General features: G+C 49.6%; 5 protein-coding genes across 5 annotated transcripts; 3 read left to right on the forward strand and 2 right to left on the reverse strand.

Moving 5' to 3' along the window:
- Window positions 1-143: 143 nt before the first annotated feature.
- On the reverse strand, window positions 144-2,275 carry DEU56DRAFT_87764 (uncharacterized protein). The gene is made up of 10 exons (XM_041356034.1): window positions 2,006-2,275; window positions 1,902-1,949; window positions 1,764-1,844; window positions 1,623-1,698; window positions 1,547-1,562; window positions 1,491-1,497; window positions 1,427-1,436; window positions 1,201-1,366; window positions 1,120-1,153; window positions 144-1,068 (listed from the first exon to the last, which is right to left on the reverse strand). The coding sequence occupies exons 1-10, from the start codon at window positions 2,154-2,156 to the stop codon at window positions 185-187; spliced, it is 1,473 nt and encodes a 490-aa protein (XP_041212319.1). The 5' UTR covers window positions 2,157-2,275; the 3' UTR covers window positions 144-184.
- A 6-nt stretch (window positions 2,276-2,281) lies between these two features.
- DEU56DRAFT_783148 (spindle assembly checkpoint component Mad1) lies at window positions 2,282-4,935 on the forward strand. The gene is made up of 8 exons (XM_041352134.1): window positions 2,282-2,442; window positions 2,526-2,770; window positions 2,824-3,362; window positions 3,413-3,707; window positions 3,761-4,001; window positions 4,062-4,441; window positions 4,507-4,590; window positions 4,652-4,935. Exons 1-8 carry the CDS (start codon window positions 2,334-2,336, stop codon window positions 4,832-4,834), a joined length of 2,076 nt encoding a protein of 691 aa, XP_041212320.1. The 5' UTR covers window positions 2,282-2,333; the 3' UTR covers window positions 4,835-4,935.
- Window positions 4,936-5,783: 848 nt separating this feature from the next.
- On the forward strand, window positions 5,784-8,384 carry DEU56DRAFT_87866 (uncharacterized protein). The gene is made up of 8 exons (XM_041356053.1): window positions 5,784-5,791; window positions 5,901-6,049; window positions 6,108-6,221; window positions 6,270-6,422; window positions 6,476-7,199; window positions 7,255-7,313; window positions 7,368-7,891; window positions 7,950-8,384. The coding sequence occupies exons 3-8, from the start codon at window positions 6,210-6,212 to the stop codon at window positions 8,218-8,220; spliced, it is 1,743 nt and encodes a 580-aa protein (XP_041212321.1). The 5' UTR covers window positions 5,784-5,791; window positions 5,901-6,049; window positions 6,108-6,209; the 3' UTR covers window positions 8,221-8,384.
- Window positions 8,385-8,417: 33 nt separating this feature from the next.
- DEU56DRAFT_852043 (glycoside hydrolase family 89 protein) lies at window positions 8,418-11,193 on the forward strand. Its single transcript, XM_041355203.1, has 3 exons — window positions 8,418-8,433; window positions 8,498-9,113; window positions 9,178-11,193. Exons 2-3 carry the CDS (start codon window positions 8,833-8,835, stop codon window positions 11,174-11,176), a joined length of 2,280 nt encoding a protein of 759 aa, XP_041212322.1. The 5' UTR covers window positions 8,418-8,433; window positions 8,498-8,832; the 3' UTR covers window positions 11,177-11,193.
- Window positions 11,194-13,218: 2,025 nt separating this feature from the next.
- Window positions 13,219-16,969, reverse strand: DEU56DRAFT_869653 (uncharacterized protein; the record flags this gene model as incomplete). The annotated part of the gene is made up of 11 exons (XM_041355575.1): window positions 13,219-13,886; window positions 13,942-14,139; window positions 14,192-14,651; window positions 14,726-14,822; window positions 14,884-15,059; window positions 15,127-15,259; window positions 15,315-15,543; window positions 15,602-15,850; window positions 15,879-16,373; window positions 16,441-16,463; window positions 16,599-16,969. The coding sequence occupies 11 exons, from the start codon at window positions 16,967-16,969 to the stop codon at window positions 13,219-13,221; spliced, it is 3,099 nt and encodes a 1,032-aa protein (XP_041212323.1).
- Between the last annotated feature and the right edge of the window lie 2,221 nt (window positions 16,970-19,190).

The raw sequence follows: 19,190 nt of genomic DNA on the forward strand, positions 1-19,190 counted from the left end.
CCCTGCACGGCCGCCCCAAGTTTGGGCTACCCACCAACTATATATAACATCTTCATCGAATTAGGACTACTTTACCGGATAATTGACACAACAAGGTGCTGATATGATCCAAATCTGCCATGATATTGAGTAGTAATATACCTCCTTCAATTCCGCGAGCGCATACCACCAATATACAACACGCCTATCTACTTGGTCCGATATTCCGTAGAGCAGCAGGTGCAGTCGGCGGGAGGCGTGGAGGGGGAGGATTTGAGATAGTCTTCTTAGCATCGCGGAGGGCTGCTAGTCTGTCAGGAATGCCTGTTGGACGCGGCGGTGGCGGTAGGGGAGTGGGAGCGCTAAGCATAGAAGGATTGACAAAGTTGTTTTGGTTGTAGGAGGGAGACAGTACTGGCGGGGTCTCAGTTCGTTGTCGGGCTTTCGGCTGTCTGCTGGGCAGCATTACATCATCTTCCTCCTCCAGCTTCCGCTTCGTCCCAGAGGTGCTTTGCACCTGAGCGCCAATCCCCTTGACGAAGTCGAGCAACGTCTTAGCAACACGAGCATTCATCCGGATATCTACATGTTCTTCGCGCACCACCTCCCGCATGCGCCCGAGCTTCTCTGCGAGCGTGCGCAGTTGCAGCTTATCTTTCTCCACAGATATCAAGAGACATATGACGATGAACTCCACGGGCGAGACGCGCCAGCCGGGTTGTAGGAATATAGAGCACAGATCTCGGTCGCTGACTAGCTGCGAGAAGACGCGGAAGGTCTCGTGGATGCATGTGAGGAAGAGTTCATCATTTGCGAGGTCCTCGTCGTCGTCACTTGCTTTCTTTCTGCTTTTGACCCGTCGGGTGGGGTTGTGTAGCCATTTCTCTATCTGCGGAACGGTACCCACGGACTGGAGGGAAGGGTACTTTGAGATGCAATAGAGCGCCTGGGCGATACACCGGAAGTCCCCGCCGCGGGAGCGGTCCCAATCTAGGGTGTTGCCGCCCAAAGGCTTGTCTTCTCCGAAATACTCGGCTTCTAGTCTCCGCACAAACGAGGCCATAGGAGTATTTGTTACCTGCAATTTTTCTACGAAGATGGTGAGCCAAGAGTGTAAGTGCTAGTCAAGTATACACTGACCTGCAGGGGTGAGGGCCATGCCGAGTTGTACTCTCTGAACTTGGATGAACGACATAATTTTAGAATGTGGTAGGGACTTACCTGGAAGATTTCGCGTTCTTCAGAATCAGGAAGGTCTTGATATTCTATGCATACGATCTGCTTATTAGCAAAGAGTCGTTGATATTTACCAGGAAGAATGTAACCCGCGGACCGCCCGGTTTGGTTGGAAGCGTTTGACTTGTACCAATACTTGTCACCGGTTTGTCTGTATCGCATGATTTAATGGAAGCCAAAGAATCAAATTTGATTTTTATTTATTACTTACGGGTCTTTATCTGCCGAGTGTTTATGACGATTAGAAGCGGAAACGGAAGCATATAATCACTAACGATAGATCTAATAACTATGTAAGCTGAATAGCACAGAACAGATGGATATGACCAACCTGTCCATCCATGAACCTGCAGCGGCAAACAGACTGACGTCAGTTGTTCAGCAAGATAATAATCGAGGGAATGCACCGTTGTATTGAAGTAAGCCGCTGCTTTCCGTCGATACACGTCTTTGTTTCTGAGCCATCTGAGTGCTGATGCGAAACTGAAGGATGGATGAGGGGGAATATAAGCGCTGCGCCACGTGGCCTGCCGAGGTATTATGCTCACCAAAGATCACAGGTGGAACGTAAAAATTGCGCAGTATAGAGTCAATTAGGCCCACTTGTTTCGCCTCCGACCAGACAACGTCTGAGAAAACACGGCTCTAGTCATTTAGAGCTGGATTACAGAAAAGACTTCACGGACCTCTTTGATACTCCGGGTCCAGGTCAATGTCGCTACCAATGATTTGCTCTACAACAGAGTCAACGAGGATCCACACACAAAAACATGGCAAGCAAGAGGCGCACCGTAGAGTGCCTGTGTCGTGTAGGTTGTGGCACGGGGAAGCTTAAGAACATTCCGAAGTATGTAGCCGCCGTCATAATTCTGCGAGCGCTTGCCGCCAGCCTCGAGTTCATCGTAGGGTTCATCGCCTGCTTCAGAATCGCTTGAGTTCATGGTGAGCAGTACCTTTTCTCGAGTGTTGAAGGTGGAGCCTAGCTATTACCAACCAGTTTCAAAGGTCTTTGTTTCGAAGGCGTAAGTAGCCTGGAAATGAAAACCAAACTTTGATGAGTGGCTGTGCAAACAAGAGTTGATTGCTTCTATAACGTGCTTTAACAGCGACGGTCGACGATGTTCAATGGCAGTTCAACATTCTCAAAGCCGGCCACAAAGGGCTCATTGCTGTCCTCACGTTCAGCTACCACTAAACGTGACTCCCTAATGGCAGAGCTCGAACGGGGTGAGTTCGCTGGTCCTCCCGCTGAGGAGATATGCCTTCGGGATGCTCATGTCCAGAGAAACCTGACCCCAAACAAATTGCAGACCCGCAGCACTCGACTGCAAAGCGCCAGCAGCGTTCTAATGCATTCACCTCCCACATGGCAAACGCCTCTCTCGAACGCCAGCTGCTCGCCGCACAGGCCAGTAAATCCGAGCTCGAGACCAAACTCCGTGAAAAAGATATTGCGATAGAAAGGCTGGAAAGAGATAGAAGGTGGTTTGCGGAGAGGGAGGAGAAGGAGCGCGAGGAAAAATTGCAGGAGCAGTTGGGGAGAGAAGAGGAACAGGTGCGTGCGTCACTTCCGCGTGCATGCCGTCGGATCTCACCATTGTTCTGTAGCGCAAGGCAGATTTAGAACTTCGCCAGCTACGCAGCTCCCTCGCTGCTGTTCGAGAGAACCTTGCGGAACTCGAGGACGAACACTCGAACCTTTCTCGCAGCCACTCACAATCATTTGCTTCTCACAAGTCGCAGTCTTCAGTTCTCGCTCGTCAAAACGCAGTGCTGGAGAAAGAAGTCGCGGACCTTCGAGCTATTGCAGAAGAACGAGGCGTTGCAGTCCAGAATTTGCAACAACAATTGGACGATGCTCATGCTGCCACTGACTCTTCTGCGAGAAGTTCCAATGAGAACGAGAATTGGAGCGTTGTGCGCGACGAGCTGCAGCGACAAGCGGGATATCTCCGTTCGCTCGAGTCGATCAACGCAAAACTCACCACTGAACTTGCACGGTACAAAGACCGGCACACCAGCGTGGAAGTCCTTCGGGAAGAAAAACGTACTTTGGAAAGCAAGGTGGCTATCATGGAAGGGCTTCGAGAGAAAGTCGCCAAACTAGAAGCTCAAGTCGAAGCTGCTCGACAAGAACGGAAAGATTGGCAAGTGCCGACCCAATCTCCTCGTTCGAAAGTTAATTTATGTATTGTAGGGCAAACAAAACCAGCGAATCCAACACATCATCACAAACTTCCATCTCCGTGGTGCAAAATCTGTCAGCATTACGTCTAGAAAACGCACGATTGATGGAGGAACATGGTGCAAACATGGCACTCCTTCGCCGCCGCGAGACCGAGCTATCTAACGCCGATAAGATAGCGTCGGAAGCTCAGGAGGCTGCGGATGCCCTACAAGCAGAGGTGAAAACACTTAAAGAAAAGATAGTAAGACGAGAACAGCGAGCTCAGCTGGCGGAACGAGAAGCCAGGTTTCTCCAAGCCCTCGTCGTATGTGTTTGCATTCCGGGCCAGTGTCTTAATAGTTTATCACCCTATTTCAGGCCAGCTTCGCTGCTGAGGAGTCAGCTGCACGGGAGTCACCAACTGTGGACAACCTTTCTCAGCAGCGGATCCAGCATCTTGAGCAGTCTATAGCCGACTACAAATCCGAAAACTCTCGGTTACAGAGTGCACTGGATGCTGCTGAGGTTGATAATGCCATAGGAGGACCGAAACGCACACGCAAGGATCTCGTTCGCGAGATTGACGCACAGACAGCTGCAGCAGATGACGCAACGAAAGGTATGACTCAACAGAAACATATTTATCTCGTTCCTCGTTTAATTCCATACATATATCCAGGCCTGCAGGAAGCGCAAAAAAATCTAACGCAGCAGGAAGACAAGATCGAGAAGCTCGAACAAACACTGTTTGAGCTCCGCGGTGAAATCGGTGCGGGGAACCACGTCCCACCAGGCATGCGTGTGTTGTGTCTGCGCGACAATCCGGCGCAGCAGTGGACTGATCTGCGACAGTCGGTGATGGATCGTCTGAAGAGCGAAAACGAAGCGCTCATCAAACGCCTGCATGAGCTTGAGAGCAGCGGAGCGGTGGTAGCCGACCACCAGGCCCCGCGCGACGATTTGGTTCCCAGGGAAAGTTGGGAGGTGCTCGATAAAGAAAAGAAGGAGCTTGAGGAAGTGGTAAAGCAGAAAGAGAAGAGACTCTTGCGCTTACAGCAGGTGCGTGTACCCTCCCTGTATTTTTTTGCAGTGATTGATGGTAGACCGTGGCCATGGTTCGGTAGGTGTTCACTGCAAAGAGCGCCGAGTTCCGAGAAGCGATAGCGTCCATACTCGGGCTCAAGCTCGCGTTTTACCCCAACGGGCAAGTCCGCCGTAACGTCGATCTATGATCTTTCTGCGTCATTTGTGTTCCAACCTTTGACGAAGCCCGGGGAGAACGGAGAAGGAGCGAGGATGCAGCTCATTGCGCAAGGTGAAGGCGGTCCGCAAGATCTCCCGCAGCTAATGCGATTCTGGGTGAATGAGGAGCAGTGTATACCTGGGTTTTTGGCGAGCGTGACTTTGGAGTGTTATGACATGACGAAGAGAGCGGTCGGTACCGAGTCGTAGTACTCGGCTGTGATGTTATCGATAGCAATTAATTATGTACTGCGACACCCTAGCTATATAGGGGTTGCGAGGAGGATCCAATCAGGAATATTGTAAAAAAAATGTCTCGACGAACTTAGAATTTTTTTGGACAATTTTAATGACATTGCCTGACCCTGGCTTGCAAGCTCCGTTCTCGACAGACGGACCCTTGCTTTTTTCCAACACCTGCTGATTGCTGGTGGTGTAGTCTCTGACTCTGAACTGTTTCTGATATGTATCATTTGTGCTGAGTATGTGTCCAGATGAGTTAATATCCTATAGTTTTTAACGATGCTGATGGCTTGGCAGACCCTGATATTGCGTAGTAGCCGTACAATACCGGAGTACTGAGGCATGTTGCTGAACGAAGGCCCCACAGCGAATCCCTTGAGAATTCCTGCTGCTCCTGCTTTCATTCCATCGCAAGCACCGAAATCTCGCATCCGGATATGCCAAAAGTGTGGTTCCGTTTTACCACAAGACTTTCCATGGATAGTTTGTGACGATTGCCAGTTACCGCTCAGAGCCCGGGGCATTCCTTCACCCGGACATGCTCTCCTGGCAAGCCAAGACACCGCGAGGCTCGGACAATCTGTGAGTTTTGTGTTTGGTAACAGGATGTGCCTTCGGGGTTACACTGGGTTGTTAAAACTTTTGGCGTTATCCTGACTATGTTACCAGGAACGGTTCTTTTCAACATGTGTTTCGTGCCGAATAATCGTAGAAGGACCAAGGATCTCCTCGACCTTTTACACAATCTGCCCTGCATGTCGAACGCAGCAAGAATGCATGAAGCTGAAGTCTTCAAGGCGCATTAATCCGCACTCTCCATCACTACTCCCAACCGCATTACCCAGCATCGAACAACACAACGACCCTCCTCGCCCGTGTTTCTTCAACTCCCGCGGAGAAATAATTGCCCCTCCCCCTGTCCCTGTGAGTATTCATTAATTCTTTCCTTATTTGAACTTTGCCCATGATTGACGCCAGGTTGTCGTGGCGCCTATGCGTGTGTGTATGCGCTTCGGCTGTGGCGCGCAACTAGCACCCAACCAGCTGTTCAATTTTTGCGATGCATGTCTGAGGTTGGGGTTTGGCCGCGGAGCGCCTGCACCGCCCCCTGACTCCAAGCGCCATCCGAAGCGCATAAAGAGGGATGAACTTCCCTCTGGGGCGCTCACCTCGAAGGTCAAGGTAAGGTGGTTTTTATATGCTCGTGTCCAGAATGCAGTTGAAAAACGACAATTTGAAGCGGGATATAGATGCTGCACAGAGAGCTGAGGTCCTTGCGCAGCCCTCGCAGGAAGCGTTTGCGGAACTTGGTACAAGCAATGATGATTTGGACGTTGAGTTGATGTATCCTGAGGTTAGTGAGATGCGAATTTGAGATCACTGAGTCTGAGCCGCCATGTAGGATGAGGAACTTGCAGCCTGTTCTGCCGACCCGATAGCTAAACCTGTTGATGATGCTATCCCACCTCCAGATGCTGTCTTGGAACGTGGGTCTTCGCAGCTTTCGCCAGCCCTCAGCACTACCGCCCATGCTCCAAGCCCTGAGCTAGTCCAAGTCAGTGGTGTTCGATTACTGTCCTATAAGTGTTAGACTAAGGATTCTTACAGCGCACATGTGAAACGCCTGGGTGCGGAGGAACTGTATCCTCGTCAGCTACATGGCAAAGGTGCTATAAATGCAGCTTGCAGCGCTGGAAAGAGCGCCAGAAGGCTGCCATTGCTGCAAGTGCCACTGTGGAGCCTACTTCGCCGGTAGGCGGTACACATGAGGTTGCCTCGAATTCCGCTGAGGCCATGGGTGGTGTTGGGCCTCTGTCACACGATACACTAGAGGCAACCGTAGTGGATCGAGTTGCAACGAGCATAGAGCCAGGAGTATCAGCTTCACACTCACAGGGAGCAGTCCTTGATGCTGTTGACAAACTACCTTTACCGGAGCTTCCCGATGGACAAGTCGTCATCAACTCCGCGGCAGCCGCGAGTACTTCCAATACACTCGATACTGAGTGTGGCGGAGACCCTCGCGCGGAACCTGAAATCACTAAGGTTCACATCTCCGGATGGGACAGCGACTTGACGGACCTCTCCTCGGAAGACGAAGAGGTCGATTCGGACTCCGATGTCGAAGACTCTTCCAAGATCAAGATTCGCATCCCTTTGCTCGCGTCTCGACTTCCTAGCGGCGCCAGTGCGCGCGTGTGCGCCATCAAGCGCTGTAACATCGTATTGCCTCCGGATTGCCGTTGGAAGATCTGTGATTCCTGCCGGAGATACCAACGGGTGTACCAGAGGATTCGTATGGAGAAAGCACGCCGTCGTATGAAGGAATTCTGTGGGCGCAATTGTTACATATAGAATCGCCGAAGCTAATGCATCTGTTATTTTAGCTCGGATAAGTACTCGTGGGTCTGCTCTAGTTCATAATGATCCTGCACCGTTTCTGGAGGTAGGACACATTAAGGGCATCGTTTTAACCTTGCATCACTTACCATCGGTGCAGGTACAAACCGACGAGGTGGCCTCAGTGGAAGACTCGCGCATCTGCGCTGTTTCTCGCTGTCACACAATGCTACCGCCTGCGACCAAATACCAGTGGAAATGCTGTGGAGCTTGCCGCATGCGTGCTCGTGACGACGCAAGAGAAAGGCGGTCGTCTGTTGGAGGAATCCTGGACTTGGAAGACCCGGTGGAGCAGACCTCACCATCGGACATCTCGCCCTTTCCTGCTTTTCAAAATCGCAGCGTGCTGCTGTCGGAGTTTAGCGCGATGCTGAAGCGGTTCTTGGAAGCGCAGATCTTGTACTTGCGCATGAAGATTCAGACAGCAGGCGAGAAAGCGCCGCTGAGGCTTGATCCTGTGCTGTTTGCGTTTGATGGTGAATATTCGACGGTGACCGGCCAGCGGAGACACCAGGACAACGTCCAAGGCAAGTCTGGTCCTGAGCACGGTCAGGAGGAGGAGATGCAAAAGGAAGCTGTCTTAGCTGTCAAGGAGCTTGATAGTGCACTCGTCACTCAATTTAAGTAAGTGTTTTCAGTTGTGGGAACTGCGGTCGGACGGGTGATGTCGCTTACCCTGTAGGCCAACGGAAGGTTTTAAAATCAAGTCTGGAGGAGTCATCATGCGATATAAATGTGCCCTAGAGTTGATTGTCCCCCTCCGTGCTTTACCCAAGATAACGGAATCGAAGGACACCGACCCTTCTAGGCCATCACAAAGTGATACCTCGTCCCCACATGTCCCATACATAAAACCAGCGTTTGGGGAGCTAGAGGTCGCGGTTGTTCCCGACAATTCGCATCGTATTTTACAGGGTCGACGGACTATTATCCGATTCCGCATGCTTGGCTAGCTAGGGTGGCCTTCGCTCGGAGCCCATTTACGATACTTGCCTTACAACTAATTTGTATGAGATGTTATTATCTGATCAACAATTCGACGTACCTATATCATCATTGTCGAGGTGTAGTTGCTACTTAATTGGTGAAAATATTATGAAGTTCTGTAATTAAAAAACGGTCCTCGTAAGTAGGTCCAAGATGGGTCTGGCGTAAGCTCTGGGTATGTGAGTACTAGTCGAGCTTAATCGTTGCACAATCGTTCGTGAAGTTGAACTTCCCAACCTGCAGGGCCCCTGTCTTCCTCCCGGGCCGACGTGGGCCGTGGGAAAGTGTTGTTAAACGTTTACAAACGTTCGCTTTGCTGAGAATATCGTCTTCTTTGATACCGCGGACCTCACGTTCGCATCTTCTCAGCGACATCATGATGCGGCTGCCGCTGTCAATACAATATTCCCGATCTGCAAGCACTCGGAGTCAACATGTGATGGTTGGTCGCCTGTGATCGTGCGTAGTCTGGTCGAACCTGATATAAATAAGCATGAGGACTTCCTTTCTGCCTCCTCACCCCCAGGGTTCTACTCGAGCACCGGTTAAGATCTGGACTCTTCTTTTATCTGGTCTCCATGAGGCTTCTCGCAAGACTCAAGTCCACCCTACTTTTAGTTGTGGTTGCTCGCATCATTTCCACTTCTGCCCATTCCAATGACCTTAGTGGTCTGTACGCATTGGTGAAAAGGCGCATGCCTAGTCACTCTAACGCGTTCATATTTAATCTGTCGACATCCATCAGCTCAGACGCGGACACGTTCAAAATACGTGATGCTTCGCATGATGAAGGAGATGGAAGTGCGAAAATTTACATCGAGTGCACAACCATAAGCGCTTGTGCAAGAGGGCTGTATACGTGCGTCAATTTTTAGCCATTGAAGCAATGCGGCTTGTCTCAATTTGTCATATTGACGAACTAGCTATGTCACGGAATTCGGTGGTGTGGATATCTGGTGGACAGGTTCACGACTTGACCAGCTCCCCCAGCAGCTTCCCACCATACAGGAGCCGGTAACCAGAAGTGCTATTGTGCCGTATCGTTATTTCTTCAACACGGTCACGTTTGACTACACGACCGCATTCTACACTTTCGATGATTGGTCTTTGCTTCTTGATTGGCTCGCGTTGCGCGGTGTCAACCTCCCTCTGGCTTGGGTCGGTTACGAGTATATCCTGGTGGAAGTATTTCGAGAGGCTGGGCTCACTGATGCGGAAATCGCAGGCTTTCTGTCTGGTCCTGCCTTCCAGGCATGGAACAGGTTTGGTAATATACAAGGCAGCTGGAGCGGTGATCTTCCAACGCAGTGGGTCAACAACCAATTCGCTCTGCAAAAGCAGATCATTCCCCGTATGGTTGAACTGGGAATGATCCCTGTTCTCCCATCGTTTACCGGATTCGTCCCCCGCGCTTTTCACAACTTGTATCCAAACGCATCCATCGTCAACGGCAGCCAATGGAGCGGCTTCCCCTCAGCATATACCAACGATTCATTCCTCGAACCTTTTGATCCCCTTTTTGCAAGTTTGCAAAAGTCCTTCATCGACAAACAGATCGCCGCGTACGGCAACGTCTCTCATATCTACACGTTGGACCAATACAATGAGAATGATCCCTACAGCGGCGATCCCGCATATCTTCAAAACGTCACCTCAGCCACGTTTGCAAGTCTGCGAGCAGCCGACCCGGAGGCTATATGGCTCATGCAAGGCTGGTTATTCTTCAGTGATCAAACATTCTGGACCACCGAGCGCGTGCAGGCATATCTCGGCGGTATCCCGGGAAACGATAGCATGATCATCCTTGATTTATACAGCGAGGCGCAGCCTCAATGGGAGCGACTGAGCTCGTACTATGGAAAGAAATGGGTCTGGTGCGAGCTGCACGACTATGGTGGCAACATGGGCTTTGAAGGGAACTTCATGAATGTCACCGCAGAGCCACTGCGCGCCTTGACATCACCTGGTTCCTCTATGGTTGGCATGGGCTTGACGCCTGAGGGTATGGAAGGGAACGAGATTATTTACGATGTTCTGCTTGACCAGGCTTGGTCTCCTACAGCTATCAACAGGACATTGTATGTGTCGGCCTGGGTATCAAGGCGATACTACATCTCCGACCTCCCTTCATCTGCTATAAATGCGTGGGAGATCCTGGGGGCAACGGTCTACAGCAACCGAGATCCATCTTCACAAGCCACCGTGAAGAGTATCTTGGAGCTAGCACCCGCACTCAGCGGGCTCGTTAACCGGACGGGACACCACCCAACTCTAGTCTTCTACGATACGAACACGACTATCGTCCCTGCCCTGCAGATGCTCATACAAGCAGGCTACGAGTCCAAATCGTTGCTGAACATTCCAGAGTTCAAATATGATCTTGTAGATGTCACACGCCAGCTGCTCGCGAACCGCTTCATTACCCTCTACGAAACACTTGTTGCCACGTACGCATCGAGTTCATCCAGCAGTGCAACTATCGCTGCAGCTGGTCAACCTCTCTTGCAGCTATTGCATGATTTGGACGAGCTTCTGCTCACCAACGACTACTTCCTCCTCGCGAACTGGATTAGTGCAGCCAGGAGCTTGTCGGATGGAAACGCGTCATATGCTGCGTTCCTTGAGTACAACGCACGGAACCAGATCACGCTGTGGGGTCCCACAGGTGAGATCAATGATTACGCATCCAAGCAGTGGGGTGGTCTCGTTGGCACATATTACGTTCCACGATGGACGACCTTTGTAGAGCACCTGGTCGGCACGAAGGCAAATGGCACTGCGTACAATGCGACAGCTGTTGCAAACGCCAACCTTGTGATTGGGGAGCAGTGGGATGCTCAGACGTGGGGCCAGACGGTCAATTGGAAAACAGTGGGCGACTCGTGGAGTATGGTGCAAGCTTTGGCAACAAAATATACGTAAAAGGTTGTTGGTATCTTCCTCTGGTGCAAGCCATGCATTTTTCTCTGCATTTAACTCGGCATGACTTCTCCCTCCTGCGAGACGTCTTCGAACTGTGTCAGCGCTCACAGTCACACACCGCCCTTTCTCCTTCCATTCCTCTGCCACCTCTGAACAGATGGTCTTCAGTAGTTTCCGTTCCGTCTCAGGTTTCCGTAGCTCAGCTGTGTAGGCCTCGATGGCATGAGCAATGGCTCTTTCTCATTCCTGAGATGTGAGCTGTTTTTTTCATTGAGACAGATTGTGCATCATGGCAGCTTGCGGTTGTAGTCCTCCGCAGCGGTGAGTTGGTAGTTTTCGTCATATGCGTGGAATGGTTTAACACAATGGGTAGGCACAATCTTCGCGAGCTCGTCCTTGCACCTGTCTTGTACAGGCCAGTGAGCTATATTAATTTCAGTATTTGAGTCTTCGGTTTCTGTGGTCCAAGTTAGATAACGAAGGGTTGTGGGCAGTGTCCTACTTACGTGACGATGCATCAGAGGAACTGACGGATGTTGCACCACGTTTATGGTGAACATCATCGACTTCGATGACTTTCTGTCAAAGTAAAACCAAATCAGATGTGGATAAGTAAACACAGTGAAGCATTCGAGTGACAAACCTCAAATAAGCTGTGTACGAGTTTAATACACTGTACCTCCTTCTCTTTTGGAGCTTTCTTCTCGAGAGTGCACAGGTTCTCAACCACGTTTGGAAAATCGTCATCAGAGAACTTGAAAGATGCATCTTGTGTGACAGGAAGGAGGCGGCAGCTGAGTTTCACTTCAGAAAATTTGCTGCCAAACGAGTTGTGAGGATCAAAGTTGGCATCCGGAGTAACGTAGAAATTGTGTGATCAATCTCGAAGACACCGCTCATGATGAACTCTGGGCTCATCAGCACTAAGCTCCCTGATGGTGAGTGTGTGTCACCCTCACGACCACCGATGAAAACTCAGCCTGGGATACAACATTCGCACTGGCAGCGTAGAAGCTGGTGCCACTGGCAGAAACCAACTTTTCATAAACTTCAGCAGCGGAAACTGGAGAAGGAGATGATCAATCACTAGTCACAGACATTGGAAGTGAGTAAAGGCTGGCAGTCAGGAGATGGTGTGCGTTAGGTTGGTGCAGAACTGGTGGATCAAAGTTTTTCTTCATATATTAGTAGTTCAACGAGTTTGGTGCCACAACAGGAGTCACATGATAACTTACTACAGTGTCTGACTATTCAGAGCCGAGAAGTGTTGTTGTTGCGCAGTCAGAAACACAAAGCAGAAGCTTTGCATTTGCTTGGAGTAAATCAAACTGCAGATATGATCTGATGCCACATGCACAGGGAAGACAAAGCAGAAGACAAAATGACCAGCCAGAACAAATGTTCAGGAACATCGTCCAACATAATAGCTTGCCGTCATAATACCTGTGTGATCAGTCCCGCAAATTATCAAAAAGCAAGGCTTAGTGAACCTGCATACATGATGTCATGTAGGTCTGCAGACTTTGACCGAGGATGTACAATGGAAGAACAAAGCTAGAGCAACTCATTCAAGTTAGAACATTGCACAATGAGAAACATAAGACTTTGAAGTTGAATTCGGTTTCCATGAAGCGGAGCAGCAATGGCTACCATGCTGACTGATGTCCTCTTTGACAATGCTCTCAATATCCTGCATCAGGAAAAAGGGAAAAAGTCTTAGCCATCTTACCTCACTTACAGAGACTTAATTCGACGTTAAGTTCACTAAGTTGTCAAAGCAAATCATTTCAACTTAATTTCTGCTTGGAGGATTGTTCACAAAGGAAACACAATAATAGTAAGTAATGAATGGCCAAAATTCAGCACGGAGGCTGCAGAAAAGCGTGTTCAAGTAAGAAGTTTATTTATAAGTAATCAACACCATGCTGCGATGTAACTAAGTCAATAGGCGCTATGCGAAGTACTTCCTAAGCCGACAAAGTATATAATATGTAGTCCTAATGGTAGCATTATCCAGCCAATAAGAATAAGTCAGTATCAAGTCACCAGGCAATCTCAAATGCCTGATGGTCAATGTATTTATTTACATAGTAAGTGCGGAAAGCATCAAGGGTCTGTGTGTAAGAGAGATAAGTAGGTACAAATTCATGCCCAAATACAGGCATAAGGTGTGCCGCACGAAAAATGCAGTCAAGGTGAATGACGGAGGCAAATCGTGTCCCATCCTCGCGGGTTTCAGGCTCTACTACCCACATTCCTGTGTTCTCATCTGGTGAGTCGTGCACGTGTTTGAACCAATGCACAAATGCACAAGGGTAATGTACACCATTGTGTTTAAATGAAAAGAAAAGCCTTACTTGAGCGATATCGAAGCCACGCATACCCTCGACAGTGGGATCAGTACTAATGAAAACACAGTCATATCGACCAGGGCCGTTCCTCCAGGTATCCACAGCACGAATTCGCTCGTAGCGCATACCGCCGATGCCTGAGACATCACTGGGAGCGAAGAAGGTGGCAATGGCAGATGTATACAGAGTTATTTTTTCATGTAGTTCGGGAAGGGCACTGGACGAGCCAGCGCCAGACTCGGAGGCTTCTGAGTTGGAGTCAGAACAATGGAGCTGGTCATGTAAAAATCGCTGAATGTGAGTGGTGAGTTCCGGTTCACCAATTTGATCTGCAAGTAGGTCTGCGTAGATCCGTTTTGCTAAAAATTTGTTGTAAGTAAAAAGCACGCCAGGTAAATGTACTACTCCACTCACCAGATTTCTTCGCCAAGTCTACATGAGCTATCACCGTCGGTCCAGCAACAGCGTCACCCTCGAGCTCAGCATCTTGGTCTGCATCAGCCTCCAAGTTGGCATTCACGTGATTGTTGCGTCCGAGATGGGGAATGTCAATCGGCTCGTCCTCGAGCCGGACTTGAATGGCTTCTGCATTGTGCACTGGAGCGTTTAGCCCTGTGTGTGATTTGTGTTAGTAATATTAGTGGTCAAATGCTAGTAGACGTACCGAGTTTATCAAGGATATATGATAGACATGTTCCTGTTAGCATCCCACGGCTAGCAAAGTCAACACGAGACGCCGCTAACTTATCTAGACGTTGATTTGTCAGTAACATCTGATTGAGGGCTTCGAACCGACTGGACCGTCGCCACGGCTCCTTGACAGCCTTGATATGTTTAGATTCTGTGATGGAAGAACAGAGTCCGTTTGGTGCGCCAAACGATCGGATCATTTTGTGGTAGTGGATAAGCGAGTGTTGTCGAGGGAGGTTGAATCCATTAGGGCGAACACCGGATGTTTCAAATATTTCGCGGTGCCTGTGGAAACGCTCGAGTGCATCATCCAACGCATTGAGGCTGTTGGAGTCGATGATATTGTGCCGCGCGATGTACACAAAATCAATTAATGCTTGCAAAGTCAGCACCATCTCCGGAGGTACGTGGCCTTCAATCACGGGTATATACACCTATAGTAGTAAGAATACACGTTAGTCAACACTACTCGTGATGATGGAACACCCGTTCATCGACTCGAACGTACCTTCATAAGTGCTTTGGAATCATCTCCCGTCCACTGTTTGAAGCCCCTTCCCTCCGGGAATCGTCGAAGGCCCGCAAATGAGGGAGCAAGAGCAATACTAGTTGTAGAGTGCGTCAATACCAGTCATTGCAACCCAGCATGTTGAAAATTGGACTTACCGGTGATCAATATCATCTAATATTATATTCGCCTCGTTTTCCGAGTACCAAGCCTTAATGTATTTGTGGACCCAGGTGACGATATGGTCCTTGAACGCACCCTTTATCAGCTGATGTAAAATGTCGGGGGAGAGGAGTTCGTGAATGTCGGCTCGCGGGAAATAGTTAGTGAATGGCTGTAGAACACATAGTATATTGTAATTTGTCAGCTCGCACAATGACTACAATAATGAAGGTACAAACCACGATGTCTCCTACAAGTCCATATTCGTCCCATAGCACACCTAACTCGAATTCCTCCACCAAGACTTCGGTATGGTTGCGGGAACGCCGACCATAGGTACCATTGTCAAGACCATCAGCCGGAGCAGTACATCTGGATGGATGTGTAGTAAGTAGACAGTACTAGCATAACATGAAGAAATACATACTTTGGGCACCAGTTTTGAACGATGCAAGCGAGCAATGCTTGCTCGGGATAATCGGCAATATATGGTCCAAGGCCATACACCGCACGTCGAAAATGACCATCGGGGGAGCGTACAACCTCGGGTGTTGTCATACCTGGTTTGAGGGATTCCAGCATCTTCGCCAGCGATGAGTGGAGAAGCTGACGGCGGAATTTTCGAAAGTGTGCGTCTTTGGCGGACTCCTTGTCAGCTAAATATATGCATCTAATTAGCGCCAGCAACAGACAACATCAAATTGAAACACGTACTTGTCGGGATGGCTAGGAAGCCCAGCAATACAACACCGTTGCGGTGTGCACGTCGCACGTTGTTGCGGATGTTGCCGATCGACATATAAACCGGCCAGTACTGGTTGTGTCCAGTAGCGACGGAGACAGTAGTCTTGTCGCTGCCAAGGATTATTGGAACGAACATAGATCCAATTGTATTGGGATCCTCGGCAATCAAATCCTGTGAATTGTGAGAGATGAGAAAATTGGAAAAAGGATGAAAAATGGCTTACGGCCTGCTTCCAACACCAATCACCGGACATAAAGTCCTGAAAGCGATGTGCTCCGTTGCTGGTATCATACTCCTGTAGCGGAGCGTAGTCGAATTCGCCTTCGAAGTCTGGGTTGGAGAGAATGTTGTGCACGAGGATCCGAGGATCTCGGAGCCACACATCATACTCGGATGTCATCCATGTCGGAATGTCACCTTCAGGTAGAGCACCATTATATTCAGAGCTAAAACTCTGCCAGGCGACGTCACCTAGAGGCGTCGAATCAATGACGTTGTACATCTCAACGTGGTTTGTGAAGGGCGGTGTTTCGCCATGAGCCGCTAATGAGGCGGCCCACAGGTTGAATATAAAGTCAATATCGCCCCCCGACATCTGGTTGCGACGGTAGAGGAAGTCTGCGACTTCAAATTCGACTCGATTAGCATATGGTGTCCAGTTGTCTGGTCCACGATTTGATGGACGCGGAGGTGGCGGAGTATTCGGTGGTATGTCATCTCCGTGTTCGTCGCAAATTCTCCCTTCATATGGAGAAGAGTATACAGTGAGCACAAGTTTGGATGAGCGTCAAGTGAAATTAACACGCACCATTGATATTAGGATGATATGTTCTGGTAACACCAGGAACTTGAAGAGGAACACTACCATCTCGACTCGCCTGGCCAATGGAACCAGCACCACTTGAAGGGCGTTGATCTGAGCTGTTCATACCTGCCTCATTGGCAGCATCATCATGAAAGCCATACCCACGTCCATTTGACTCTGGCAAGTCAAACTCCATTTGATCGTCGCGACTCCCAGGTGCTTCAAGTTGTTCATCACCTGCGCTAGTCTGAGTTGGGCTGCGTGAATGCATGTGTGCTGAGCTTGTTGCAGCATGTCCGGTGCCAGGTCGGGATGACTGGGAACATCGTGAACTCGACTCGGAGGAGGAATGGTGTGATGACGGGACGTCGGGTTCTTCAGATGCCAGTGGATGCTGGGATTGCATATGAGTGGTGCGCCCTGACCTGTTGTAAAAACGGCGGATACAGCCCGTCACTAGGCATGGTAGCGTGGGTTGAGGGCGGCCAAGGTTGTGTATATTGTGCGCACGAAGGTTGCCATTGGCCCGCATCATAAGATAGTGCCGATGGTATTGTAGACTCGAATGGGGCCCATGAGTCTGGCGTCGGAGGTGTAACTTCGAGTTGACTTTATACAAGGCCTGGTAAATGCGCAGGAGAACATCATGCATGCGAGTACTTACAAGTAGCCAATGGTAACATGATCTGCCCAGGGTTGATGCAAGGTGCGCCCATGAATAACTTCCAGCCACACAACACGATGTGTTCAGGGTTGATGCAAGGCGCGCCCATGAATAACTTCCAGCCACCACCGAGAGCATGATGGAATGCGTTTGACATGCGAAGACGATCACCTATCTTGATGAGAGGAAGGCCAAGAGCATGACGGAATGTGTTTGACATGTGAAGGCCACAGACATGAGACTCCCCCCCCCTCTCAAGTCTAAACACACACAAGGTGCGCCTGATCCTTCCAATCTTCTGAAGCAGGGAGTTGCGGCACACATAGCATCTATAACACAGCAGTCAGCACACCGCAGTTACCAACCGGACATTAAACGGAAACCTCACCATTCAAGTTAAGCATATCACAATCGTCCACCTTGATGAGAGGAAGGCCAAGAGCATGACGGAATGCGTTTGACATGCGAAGGCCACAGAAGTGAGACTCCCCCCCCCTCAAGTCTAAACACACACAAGGTGCGCCTGATCCTTCCAATCTTCTGAGGCAGCGAGTCACGGCAAACATAGTAGCATCTATAATACAGCAGTCAGCGCACCACAGTTTACTAGGAGCTAGAGGAAACATTACTGGTACTAGGATGTTGGTCACCAATGAAGATTTGAATTGTTGGTATCGATGTTGATAGTCGGTGATTGTCGTCTCCTTCAAGCCCTGGCAAGTTCGGAAAGAATTCGACATCGATAAGTAGAAATATATGGTCGAAGGCGTGGAGATATGAAGGAATGGAACTCGGGCACTCAGGCCGAAGAGCGTGCTGTTGAGGCGTGGCAAATTAGCAAGTCAAATTACATTGAAGTCCCGATTCGAACATCTTACTTGTAAACGCGTCTTCTTGATAAAGCCTTTGCGTCCTGCAAGCTCGCCCCCATCTACTCCTGCTATGTCTACTCGACGTGTCACCCGTGCAAAAAATGCAACTCAGCATCCGGGTATCCCAGACATAACCCCGAAGAAGAAACGCCGTACTGCAGAAGAAGTAGCTGCTGAGCGTCAGTCTAAGTTAGATGCTAAAGAAGAGAAAGAACGCACCAAGAGAGCTAGCATCAAACGTGTTGCTAAATATGAGAAGAACCAGGCGGACCAGGATGTGGTGACCGATGCTACACCGCGGGCTGCGCTGCCCAAGCCAAAGCCAATCCCAAGCAAGAGGAAGGCTGTTGTGGCGCCTCCTGCTACCAAGAAGAAGGTTACGCCTCCTTCAGATGCCGAGATGAGTGATGCACGAGCTGCACCTTCGGTACCAAGGCCAAGGCCAAAGCCAATTCCTCGCAAGCAGAAGGTAATTGTACAGACTCCCGCTGCGGAGGACAACGGGTTTCTGTCGGATGCTGAGATGGATGATGCGGCTGCTGATAGCAGCGCTTCAACCCCGATCCAACCCAACATTCAGGCACGGTGACCTCGGACATGTACTTCTCGTATGATTCTCGTTTTGATTGATGTCATGCACTGCAGACACCTGCTTGGGCCGATGATTCCGACGATGTGGAGGAACTCAAGGCTGCCCAGATGACCATGATGATCCAAAGTCTCCGAACGACAACAACTTCATGGTACTAGACAACAACAACAACAACAACAACAACAACAACAACGGCCGTTATGGTCATTCTGAGGAGCCCAAACTTGTACGGCGCGCAAATGCTGGAAAATTAAAGCTCATGGACCAAGATAGCAAGACCCATCATGTCATTCAGCGAGCGATACTGGAAGCGAAGGTTCATATGACCTTCGTCAATGGCTATCCAGACATTACAAAGAAAAATTGATTCACGCGAGATGCACTCTTAACTGCAGCTCGCACCTGCGGCGTCACACCCATCTATGATCGCATCAAGACTAACAACTCGTATGCATCTGCACTTGCAACGCTGGTAAGTCATAACTTTGCAAGGGGTGCTCCTACAAATTATATGCAGGTTGATGCTCGAGTGCCGCTTTTCGCACTGAATTGAAAGATGACGCTTGCGCACAAGTCACAGCATATTACCGTCTTCGTCCTGATTGTGTTGATACTAAGGCTTTGC

This window comes from Suillus clintonianus (genome assembly GCF_016758775.1).
Source record: "Suillus clintonianus strain FC179 chromosome Unknown DEU56scaffold_12, whole genome shotgun sequence".
Classification (NCBI taxonomy): Eukaryota; Fungi; Basidiomycota; class Agaricomycetes; order Boletales; family Suillaceae; genus Suillus; species Suillus clintonianus.